Source organism: Corvus cornix, chromosome 13, assembly GCF_000738735.6.
Source record: "Corvus cornix cornix isolate S_Up_H32 chromosome 13, ASM73873v5, whole genome shotgun sequence".
Taxonomy (NCBI): domain Eukaryota; kingdom Metazoa; phylum Chordata; class Aves; order Passeriformes; family Corvidae; genus Corvus; species Corvus cornix.
This window is the reverse complement of record NC_046343.1, coordinates 7,121,555-7,133,012: the sequence shown is the minus strand read 5'-3', so window position 1 is coordinate 7,133,012 and position 11,458 is coordinate 7,121,555. Positions and strand designations below refer to the sequence as shown.

General features: G+C 52.5%; 1 protein-coding gene across 1 annotated transcript in view; it reads right to left on the bottom strand.

Moving 5' to 3' along the window:
- Window positions 1-885: 885 nt before the first annotated feature.
- The window catches only part of PDGFRB (platelet derived growth factor receptor beta), a 28,256-nt gene continuing 17,683 nt past the window's right edge, over window positions 886-11,458 (bottom strand). The window contains exons 9-23 of the mRNA XM_010399761.4: window positions 10,829-10,955; window positions 10,458-10,669; window positions 9,713-9,807; window positions 9,324-9,456; window positions 8,809-8,913; window positions 8,600-8,710; window positions 8,083-8,236; window positions 7,076-7,242; window positions 6,719-6,837; window positions 5,491-5,613; window positions 3,965-4,076; window positions 3,584-3,683; window positions 3,375-3,480; window positions 2,658-2,896; window positions 886-2,164 (exon numbers count right to left, since the gene is read on the bottom strand). Coding sequence (XP_010398063.2) covers window positions 2,014-2,164; window positions 2,658-2,896; window positions 3,375-3,480; window positions 3,584-3,683; window positions 3,965-4,076; window positions 5,491-5,613; window positions 6,719-6,837; window positions 7,076-7,242; window positions 8,083-8,236; window positions 8,600-8,710; window positions 8,809-8,913; window positions 9,324-9,456; window positions 9,713-9,807; window positions 10,458-10,669; window positions 10,829-10,955 — 2,054 coding nt within the window. The 3' untranslated portion in view covers window positions 886-2,013. The remainder of the gene's footprint in view (window positions 2,165-2,657; window positions 2,897-3,374; window positions 3,481-3,583; window positions 3,684-3,964; window positions 4,077-5,490; window positions 5,614-6,718; window positions 6,838-7,075; window positions 7,243-8,082; window positions 8,237-8,599; window positions 8,711-8,808; window positions 8,914-9,323; window positions 9,457-9,712; window positions 9,808-10,457; window positions 10,670-10,828; window positions 10,956-11,458) is intronic.

Genomic DNA, 11,458 nt, shown 5'->3' with positions numbered 1-11,458 from the left:
ATGGAAAAACAACTGTCATTCACGGTATGTTTCCTATGGATGGTGGGGAATCTGACCACATAGGCTGAAAATATCCTCTGCCGACTGCCAATAAAAGTGCTATTTCTTATGTTCACATTTTACCAAGGACATCAGCCCACAAAACACCTACTCCTCCTTCAGCCGCATAAATGGCAGCACTGGAGTGGTAGGAAATTTAAAACAGAAGCTGTTTTGCTGGGGATTTCTGGCAGAAGTTTCATATCTTGAAACAAAATAAATTCTCAGTGGCTCTGAGGTGGCAGAAGCCCAGCAAGATGCTGATCAAATTTCTGATTTTGTAAACCTGCCTGTGCAATTCCTGTAGAATGCACAGAGCGATGTGCGTGAGTAGGGCAATGAAGGGGTTAATGGGAGTAGGGCACATGCAGTGAACAGAGCTCTGTGTGAAGTGAAACTCATTTCAGAGAAAAACCTGTCTTCTGTGGTGTCAGACCTGTGGTTTTGGGGGTCCAGCTTTCATCTCTGCAGAGGCGGGGTTCACAACTGATTTCCAAAGCCTGGTGTTCCTCCTGCTTTGAGTCTGCTCGTTCAAGTGCCAGCTGAGAGCACAAGAAGCCTCAGACCCATCTGTGAGAAGTGGGGAAGGAGGTGAGAGGCAGGGGGAAGGTCTGGGCCCTTTTAGTTTTCAAAACACTCTCCAAGAGAGAGGAATCCTCCCCGATTCCTCTTGCCCTGCTCAGTTCCCTGTGACACTTCACAGCCCTGGCAGGCTGCAAGGGACTCTGCCTGACCTCAGAAGGTGGCAGGGCATGAGATCCAGTTCAGCTGTGACCAAGGAGCTTCCCAGCCCCGCTCCCTCTCTTCCTTTGGAGCTATCCCTGGGCTGGTGTTCTGGCATCCTTATTTCTGCCCATAATCTTGCTGTGACTCAGGAGGGAACGGTGAGCCCTCCCATCCTGAGAAAGAGCGTTTGGGTGAACAGTTTATCAAAGGTGAGCCTTTGCTTCCCAAAGATAAGGCACAAGGGTTCTGCAGCTGGCGTGGTTATATGATTTCCCAGCAGATGAGCTGGGTGTAGTGGCAGTAGATTAATGAATAACCATATTGTTTCCTTATACTGGCCCTGGCTAGTGGATTAATATATTTGTTCCCTTTAAATCTTCAATGGAGAATAATTAGCTTAGTGTCCACACAGACAACACGAACAACAGTGGCTGCCCTCTTTGCTTCTATAACCAAGTCATTGTGAGGGCATTTGGAGTTCCTGGCATGCCCCTGGAGCTCCTGGTGCCATGCTGGGCACAAAAGGGTGTGACAGCCTCTAGGTGGATGCCGAGCTATGCCCCAGAGCTATGAATACCTGCAGTGCTTGTGATGCTCTATCCACCACAGAAGAGCTGTCGAGAGAGGAAAAGGGTAATTCCGTACCTCCCAGACACTGGCTGGTCTCTTCAGGACTTGACTGTGCTTGGAGGAGAATCCAACGTACTCCTGACCTCCAGCAGCTGAAGGTTGGTGTTGCAGTTTCTCTACACCCCAGCAATGGGCTCCAGGTGGATTATCTGTCGCAGTGGCATTCCACAGAACCACAGCATGGCTGGTGCTGAGACCATCAGAGAAGTGCTGGTGCAGAGGGGACGAAACTCCTTGCCACGGAGGAGGAAGAGGCTGGAGTATCATCTTAGCAATGCAGAAAGTGGTGTCTCGTGGAGATCCAACCCATGTCTTCCATTGAAAAGATGTTGGTCTGTGAGATGTCTCCCTCCTGCAGTGGTTTGATCACTGAGGAGGATGTGGCAGTGATATAGAGGGTTTCTGGCACTGAGCCGCCTCTTTTTAAGGGGGAAGGGGATGGCAGTGGGGAAAAGTCTTCAATTCCCCACCCAACACTGGGAAACAGGAGGGAAGGAGGAATGCTGGGACAGGAGGGGATGTCCTGACGTACAAGCACAAGCATGGCTCTCTGTGACAGCTGGGTCAGCCCCTCAGCCGGCCTCTCCATAAGGAGATGCAAAGTCAGCCCAGCTCTGACTACAGGAAACTCTCCTCCACCTCTTGGAGTCCAGTGGTTGGCTCCTGGCAGCCTGGCTGTGGGTCGGATTCCTGCTCCTCATCCTGCCGGAGGCCCAGAGGGGTGTCACAGGATATTGTAGATGATGTGTTGGCCTCGTTCAGCATAGAGCTGAAGGGAGACAAGAGGGAGAGAGAAATGAATGTCTTGTCCCAAGTCTCCTGGTCAGAGAGGACTCCCAGCAACTGAGAAGCGTGTTGAGCTCCCAGCAGCCCCACTCTGAGTAGCTTCCCACAGGGGAACAGACCATACCAGGTGGGCCTATTCAGCCCTCAAACACAACACACGGTTGGTTGGGTTCTACAGAACATGGCTCCCTGTGTGCTCTCCTCTCCATGAGTGGGGTTGCTTGTCGTCAGCTGTGCTGGCTGATGTGCAGGGATGTGGCATTGTGCCCTATCTTAGTTCATGTCCCAGCTCCTCTGGTTCCTTTAGGCTCATGAAAGTCACAGCTACTCAGATGGGGCAACACTGCCCTCCTTCTCTCCTAGTACATCCACCCCTAGTCTGTGCCTCAGCAGAACATCCCCTTTTTCTCTTGAGGTCCCCATTTCAGATTTGGACAGCTGGGGGGAAGGACAACACTCAGAAGCAATGTTTTTACCTGGCCCGGCTGATGGAGGCCTCCTGAGGGAGGTCACAGCTTGCCTCAGGTTTGGGGTCGGGAAGAGGGATGATATAATCATTCTCGCCCCCGTTCTGGTGCACAGCTGTGTAGAGGATGCTGCTGGTGGGGGAGCTGGCAGCAAGCCGGGCGTTGTTCAGCACAGGAATCGTGGGTCTTGTGCGGACAACAGCGGGGTGGTCACTCTTCATGAACTCTTCATCCACCTGCTGGTACCTCTGCTCTCACAGGGCAGGTTACCAAAGAAAGGGAAAGGTCTTGTGAGTGGGGAGAATGCACTTGTGTTGTGTATCCTTTCCATGCCTGCCAGGGTTTTCCTAGAGGGTCTGGCATCTTCTAGCTGGGTTCATCTGCCCTTACTCCAACAAAGATAGGCCATGAACCTTTCCTAAGGGAGAGATCAGTAGCACAACTTCACAGCTCCAAAATACCAAACAGTTGGAGGCAGGATTTCGATCTCCTGCCAGTTCTGATTTCCGCAGTTGCTGAGTTACCAGCTGCCTGTCTGGCGATGCCAGCTGTCTCGGCAATGTTCCTGTGATGCCCAAACCACCTTCACTGGCTAATGCAGACTTGCTCACAGCAAAATCCTCTGCCACTGCAGCACTAAACACTCATCTCCAAACCCTGACTGAGGGCCCTCACCAAGGCACTGACCCTCCTCTGTCCCTCCAGCACAGGGTCCTTTGAACACACCTTTCTGTAGCAATCCACCAGGAGGTTTCCCATAAGCACCACCAGCTGCGAGAAGGATGGCCTGATCTCAAACTTCTCCTCCCAGCACTTCTGCATGATGTTGTAGCTGCCAAGAGGGAACGGAGAGTTAGCAGGTGAGGAAAACAGGCAGAAATGCTTCTGTAGTGTGTAGAACACATCCAGGGCAAACACATGTGGACAGCACTTACATTTCATCAGAGGCGTGGGTGGGTTTGGACATCCGATAGCCACGTTTGATGGCGTTGTAGAACTGTTCATTCATAGGCAGTTCAGGGTATGGAGTCCCTCCTGGTGTACAGGGAGAGCAGGAATTAGGCTGCTGGATTGCCTGCCACCCTCCAGCCAACATGCATTTCACACCAAGACTTTCTTATTTTTTACCTTTCCTGTTTCATTTCACTTCCAAATGCAACGTGAGCATGGGGAAGAAGGAGACAGGGAATAAAGTGCTACTCTGACTGGTAAGGTAGGAACTTGGGGGTTAGAAATGCATTTTTATTGTTTTTGAAGGGATCCTGCTAACATGCTATCAGAACTACAGACATCACCATGATCTCCAGGGCACTTACCTAGAGTGAATATCTCCCAAAGAAGAATCCCAAAAGACCACACATCACTCAGGGTGGTGTAGAGGTTGTTGAAGATGCTCTCTGGAGCCATCCACTTAAGGGGCAAGAAGGTCTAAGAGAGAATAAAAAATGAAACAAGAAGAGAGTCAGCTGTACCCACAGCACCTGTTTCAACAGGTAAGAGCCTGTCACCCAAGCTACAAGCAAAGAAGACCCTTCAGATCTGTCTGTGAGTCCAACACATCTGTGACATCTGCTGTCTGTCAGTTCTGGGAGGGACCAGTTGCCTCTTTGTTTGTGCAGAACAGACCCAGCAGGAAGGAGGAAAGAATGGCTGTGCTGTATCCATTTCCATCACAGCCTGCAGTGATGAGTGCACACGTCACAGTGCGTGTTCTCTGATCCTCGCTCTTGAGGAGGCCACTGACTTGCACAACCTGACCAAAGACTTCTGATGAAAATCCAGGCCCATCTGACTTTGGAAACCTGAGACCAAGCTGGAGAGGGCTAAGGGATGGCCAGAAAAGAGCCAAAGGATACATCCAGATTCTTTTCTCTTCTTACTCACACAGAGTAATAGAAAACCAAAAGCCTCACTTGACCAGCTTGTAGGCAGCACTGGCTGTGCTGCTCCTGGGATTTGCTTGCACAATGAATACCAAAATAATCTCCAGGAAGGACTGCAAAGGGGCTCAGTTTCATTTCCCATTTTGGACAGGAAAGCTGCTATGCCAAGGCTGGACTGAAAACCCCAACCCCTCTGCAGGAGGGTCCCCCTGTCCAAGCTCTGAGTGCCTGTTTGACAGCACATGGGAGAAATCATGAAAGAAGTTAAGTCTTTTATAGATTAGATAGAGATTTAAGGCACCTGTCTCTATTCTCAGCTCCCCCAGCCTCAGTTTCTCTGGGAATGGCCTGTTTTGCTTGGGGTTGGAGATCACCAAATGCCTCAGGGCTGGAGCGGATAGGTTGTTGTTGAAATCACAGGGAAATGCTTTCTGGCAAAGCTCAATTACAGCTTTATCCTCTCCTGCCTCGAAAGATTGAAGATGTCTCTCTGGAGAGTAGCTGCTTGCAAGAAGACACTTCTTCTTAACTTGTGGTCTAGTGGTTAGAGCAGAGTCCTGTGAATCTCTTCCCAGAGTGGTCAGTGAGTCACTATAGCCCTACCAGGCTGCCTAACCTCGCCTCCTCCTGCCTGCAGCTCAAGACCACACTCAGTGCTGGCAGGATGCAGCACTGGTGCCAGTGATGGGGACAGTGTACAGGGGGCAATCCTTAGTTTTGCGGCTGCTCAGGTTCTTCTGTAAAGAGCCAGGAGATGTGGGTACGCAATTCTGCTACTCCACAGTGTACAGAGCACACAAAGTGAATGATGGTTGGCTGTTGACATCATCTCCTGGGAGTCCTGCCCTGTCACCACCTCTGGGCACACTGATGGACAGGTGGCTCTCAGGGGGACTATGTAGGAGGTGCCAGCCCCAGAGCCCTGGGAAGAAGGAGCTTGCAAGGCTGCTGGTACTCACGCTGCCTTTGGAGATATAGTTGGAATCCCTCATGATGTCCCTTGCCAGGCCAAAGTCACAGATCTTCACCAGCTTCCCCTCACAGATGAGGACGTTCCTGGCAGCCAGGTCACGGTGCACACACTGTAGGGGGGAGACAGAGCACTGTCACTGTGAGGGATCTTCAGACAGCCCAAGGACACAGCCCAGCTCCAGCACTGACCCATTCCTGGGGCTGCAGGGAAAGGAATCACCTCACACCATTTCAGGTATCTCCTTCACCTCTAGGGACAATCATGGCTTGACCACTAGCAGAGCTACCACATTTTTGCTGTTTGCCTGGACTGCTTCCCCTGTGACAGCAACAGCCATATGGATCTGGCAGGGGGAATCTGAACAGCCCAGCAGAGAGGGCACTGCCTGGGCCGGACCAAGCGGGGGGACTTGGTGGGCTGGAGGGAAGGGGTGGTCTCCATCTCTGGACAATCCAACCCAGCAGCCTGAAGGCATCAGAGTTACACCAGCCTGGCTTGTGCCTCCTAGTTTGCCAGCATGCTGGATGTTTTCCGTATGAACAGCCCTGAAATTTGCTGCAGGTGCACTGACCGTGCACTTTTGCAGATCAGACTGTCTAGCTGGGGGCAGAGAGCCAGGAATTTCTCTCCTTGTTGATGGCATTGATGCCTTCTGTTAGCCCTGCCCTGTGAGCTTCACACAATCCAGCTATATTACTGCTTGCCCTGGGCTAAGCCACACCTTAGGAAATCCCAGAGGATTAATTTCCACTAAATTTCCTTAATTTCCACTAAACAAGCACTTTTGGTGAGTCCTGGGGTGCTCAGAGCATGCAGTGCAAAAAGGGTGCCTAGTAAGAGTAGTTGCTCTGCTGCAGAGTGCCTTGTGCTTTAGCTCCCTGTACACTGTTTGGTCATCCCAGTAAATAGGGATGATATAATGCCACAGCTGTGCTGAACACAGCTCGGGAGGAGCACAGAGTCAGGGAATTTGAGGTCTGAAGCTCAGTGTAAGCCAGGAGTAGCTGTCACATGCAAATATAGTCACGCTGATCTCCAGGACTGTGTTTCCAAAGGGAAGTGGTCAGCAGCTCTTCAATTGCACAGCGACTTCACCCACGAGGAGTTTGGCACGGACAGAGGGACAGTGGGAGGAAGCTGACCACAGGATACGGCAGAGAACTCACTGTTGGCCACCACCACTGCTCCCACCACAGACCAGCCAGCATACATACGTTTTTGGAAGCCAGGAACTCCATCCCATTGGCCACTTGGAAGCTGAAGCCCACCAAGTCCATGTAGCTGAGGAGCGGAGACTCATTTATCAGTGTCACCCGGTCTGTCCTTTCAGGAGCTGAGGGCAAGCAGAGATGGATGTTGGTGTTACCCAGCACACTGGTGAGCCTCCCACTAGGGGAAGGACACACTGGGGAATGCTCTGCCTCCAGCAACAAAAGAGCAGAGCTGGGAGCTCTCACTGTGAGGACATCTGCCACTGCTGCTGGATGTGTCCCAAAGGCAACCTCTGCAAGCAAAGGCACCCACACCCAAAGTACAAGCACCTCTCCCCCCCGCTTTGGCCAAGCTGTTACCTGAGGGGGAGTAGCTGTCCAGCTCATAGGGGGTGCCATAGTTAGAGGACTCGATGTCAGCGTACTTGACTTCACCCTTCATGTCAGACATGGGCACATAGTCTAGGGAGTCGTCCTTGCTCATGTCCATGTAGCCCCCGTCGCTCTCGACAGACATGGAGAGGTGGCTGTGGGGGGAAGGGAAGAGGCTGTTCAGATCCAGAGGGGAGGAGGAGACATGAGGGCTGGGGGCAATGATTTGTGAGTCTGAAATTCCTGAAACCTCAGCCCCAGCACTGAAATGTCCCACACAGCTGGGAAGGAAGCCCTGCATCATGGATGCAGAAATGTGCAAATGGCACAGCGCTTAGGAAGATCTCAGCCGCCTTCAGGCAGAAAGGGCAGGGGGGAGCTGTAACACTGCTGTATTTTTCTATTGTTTTGGCGTGTTGGAAGGAAATGCTGCTTTCTAGCTTCCCATGGGACCACTTCTTTGTGCTGCCGTGCCTGCATCCCTTACAGCTGGCAACCAGATGAAGGACCATTTCCCTTTCCTTGTGGCACCTCTTGTGCAACTGCCCTCCTTCTAGCACTTCTCCCTTAGGCTTGGTAGCAACTCCACCTGCCCTGGAAATGCAGAGCTGAGGTGTCCAGTGGCTAAGACATGCTGGAAAACCCAGTGTCTCTGTACTCAGAGCATGGCTATGGTTATGCCAATAAAGTTAACAATGCCAGGAAATATTCCCAACTGGCATGGAGCTGCTGGCATGTGTGCTAGCAAACTCAGACTCCAGGACACACAGTTTGCTAACTCCTTGCTGTCAGGAGCTGCTTGGAGGTCACTGGTTGGCACAAGGGCTGGTCTAACAAGGTAACAGAGCAGCCAGCTGTGTCCCAGTGCTGGGCCAGCGTTTATTTCACTGCTCTGGAGAAATGCAGGATCCTTCCTGGCAGTACCAGCCTCCCTCCCTGATGGGGCTAGGATGGGGCAGGTGCCAGGGAGAAGGAGAGAGCTGCCTTCCTGGTACCTGTGCACATGGTCCTCCTTGGGTGTGTTCCCGTAGAGCTCCGCCTCTCGCCGTGCCTTCTCTCCGTAGGACTGCAGGAAGGTGTGCTTGTTGCGGTGCAGGTAATCCACCAGGTCCCCGTAGCGGCAGTACTCGGTGATGATGTAGATGGGTCCTGGTGGGACAGAACACTTGCATCAGTCCTGCCTTGGCCACCATGCCCGTGAATTTCATCCCACTAGGATATTACGAGACTGCAGGGCGTCTGGGCAGGGCCAAAGGGAAAAGCCACCTTTCTGGTACTGAGCATTTTTTGGCATTTGAAATTTGTGTTTGTGGAGGGGGGAATTACAGACGTGCTTTCCCAGTTTCAGTCAGGTTGGAAGAAAGGTGTTCAGAGTCCCACAAGGCTTTCTTAGGAGAAGGATGAATCATTTGGAACCAGACAACAGGAATTATTCTATCTAAGGACAGTTGTCCTCCTAAGCACAGCCCAGGGAAGCAGGGAGAGGACACAGGGTTCTCAGGGCTCATCTACCTCCTTTGGTGCAGGCCCCCAGCAAGTTGACAATGTTGAGGTGAGGTCCCAGGTGGCTCATGATCTTCAGCTCGGACATGAGGGCTTGCTTCTCACTACTGCGGGCTGTGGCTGTTGGGGAGAGCCAGTGTGAGCAGCAGGGCAAGGAGGGGAGAGCATGGCACTGATTGGTCTTGTGGCTTTAGGGTGGGGAAAGGGGGACAACTCACACTTGAGCATCTTGACTGCCACTTTCATGGTGGACTGTGAATGGCTCAGGCCATGGGCTGTTGCCTCCACCACACGACCGAAGGCACCGGAGCCGAGAGTGCGTCCTGCAAAGAAACAGCAAAGAGGCAAAGTCGGCAATGTTCTAGAGGAGACATGAGGAGAGGAGCCTGGAAAAGACAAGTTGCCTGTCTGAAACCACACCAGCCTTGCTGCAGTCATCCTGGTGGGCACGGACATGGTCATGAGCTATGATGTTTGGGGTTGGGGCTGGTTTCCAGAACTGCCAGCTACAAGGAGGGATAGCCGGGAATAACACAATGCTTAATGCCAAAAGGGGCAGCTGGCCTCCCACCATGGCCCCAGATGATCCCCCTTTTCCAGGACCACCTTGTATCTCCAGGGATCTCTGTGTTTATTCTGGGTTGGTCTCTTTTGGAGATTTCAACCCAAAACTTATCACCCCCAGACAGCCAGGACCTCAGGAATCCATCAGTGGGACCTGCAGAGCCTTTACCTAACACCAGCTTGTCCCTGGGCACCTCCCAGGTGGAGTCATACGGGAGCTGCATGGGATCCACATAGATGTACTCGTGCCCATCAGAGCTGACTGACTCAATCACCTTCCAGCGGATTTCATAACGAGGTTTCTGGAAAAAGGAGCAAAGGGAAAAGTGACATCTGAGAGGCTGGGAGTCAGAGAGGGCATGGGGATGTGTGTGGACTTTGTTAGGGAGCCTTTGGTCCCTCCAGCTGTTGTCTCATTCCCTATCTACTCCGGAGATGCCAGGGACATGCAGGAACTAATGGAGGCCATAGATCCTGACACAGCTGGGACACATCAGGCCCAGCCACCCTAACCCTGGGGTACCACTGTGTCGGCCTGGGAACACTCTCCTCTTTTACCTTCTGCCACAGGACGATCAGGATGATCAGGGAGATCACAGTGAGGACCAGCAAGGCCAGGATGACAGAGATGATGACCACCTTGAATGGCAAGGCTACAAAAATAACAGAGACAGCAATCAGACTCCTCCACCCCTGCACGGCCTAAGCACCCAGGGAAAGGAGGTGAGAGCAGTGCAAAGGGGTCCCTGCCCACTCCTCCCCCAGACATTGACCCTGAGCTGTTCTCTGGGTAGGGACAGTCTCCTCCCGGGCAGACTTGCCCAGCACTTGCAGGGCCAGTCCCCCAGGGATGAGGGGGTGATGGGTTGTTACTGCCTGCTGAAGGGTCTGCTGCCTCAGGAGAAGTTTGGCCATGGGAGTATATAAAGAGGGGCTGTTTTGCTTGGGGGAGAACTGGCAGCTCTGGGCCTGGGCTTAGACCATCCTTCCTCATATTTGGGGTGCTCAGCACGTGGATGTTCAAGTCCATGGCACCATCTAGTGACCCGGGGGCTAATAACAAGACACTGGGGACCTGCCCAGGCACTCTTCTCTGGTCTCCCTGGAGAAATGACCCTGCCAGTAGTGGGAAGAGCATATCCATGGCTATTGGACATAAGGGCTCCACACTCCAGCTGGAATAATCTTTTCTGTTCAACCCAAAGGAAGCCTCATTTGGGGCAGAAGCACCCAGGTTTCCAGGCTGGAGACACAGAAAGGTCTATCTCCCCACCACTTGCTCAAAACTTGACTCAGCCCTCACCATGTGGGACCAGAGTGATGTCCTGGGAGTTGGTGCCCAGGAAGTTCTGCACGGTGCACCTGAGGAGCAGGGGCTCGTGCACCCTGTGCAGCTGCAGGGTGCTGTTGACGCGGTACAGCTGCCGCTCCGCGTGGTACGAGGCGTTGGTCTGCACGCCGATCTCGGCCGACTCGTTCCCCAGAAGCCGGGTGGGCTGTCCCTTGGTGCTGCACCTGGTCCAGAGAGGATAAAGGAACCTGAGAGGCAGAAGGGACCACGCACCACCATGGGATGCCCAGGTGTCTGGGCCAGCAGAATACAGTTAAATAATGGCCTATTATTCTAATAAATAAAAGTCCAGCTGTTCTCATGGCCTCCATCCCTCCACTCACCATTTGATGTCGCTGCAAGTAGACCAGCTGATCTCGGGCTGGGGCATGCCTTCAGCAGAGCATGTTACAGTCTGCTCCCCACTGCTGGCACTGCTGTTCTCCTTGAGATCCACCACTTTAGCTGGCACTGAAAACAAAAGACAGTGATGGGAATTAATCTTCCTTTCTGACTGCAGGATGGAAGGGGAACACGATTCCTCTGGGTAACGTGATTCGACTGTACCCCTACCAGAGCCTAGGGATGAGGTAGGACTCATCACATCAATTGTGTTTTATTTTTGAAAGGGAACAGCAAAAAGATTAAGGTTTGAGGGGGTTATGGAGGAGATCTGCTGCCATGTAGCTTGACTGGAGAGCACAGGGGAAAGTCCTGGACATGAAAGCTGTACAATAATCTCTGTATCTACTACCTTGGGCCAAGCTGATGGTGTTTGTACTGCTTCCCTGTCCCCACTTGCTCTGAGGCCAAGTGTGAGATATTTCACCTGTGTTTCTTGCTTGAATGCTCTTTCTTTAAGCAAGACCACTCTGGAGCTGCAGCCAGAGAAGTAAGGGCTTCATTCTGAGGGTTCTGCAGCAAAGGATGGTGGCACCCCTTATGGCTGCTCCTGCTCTCCTCAGCCCTGTGTC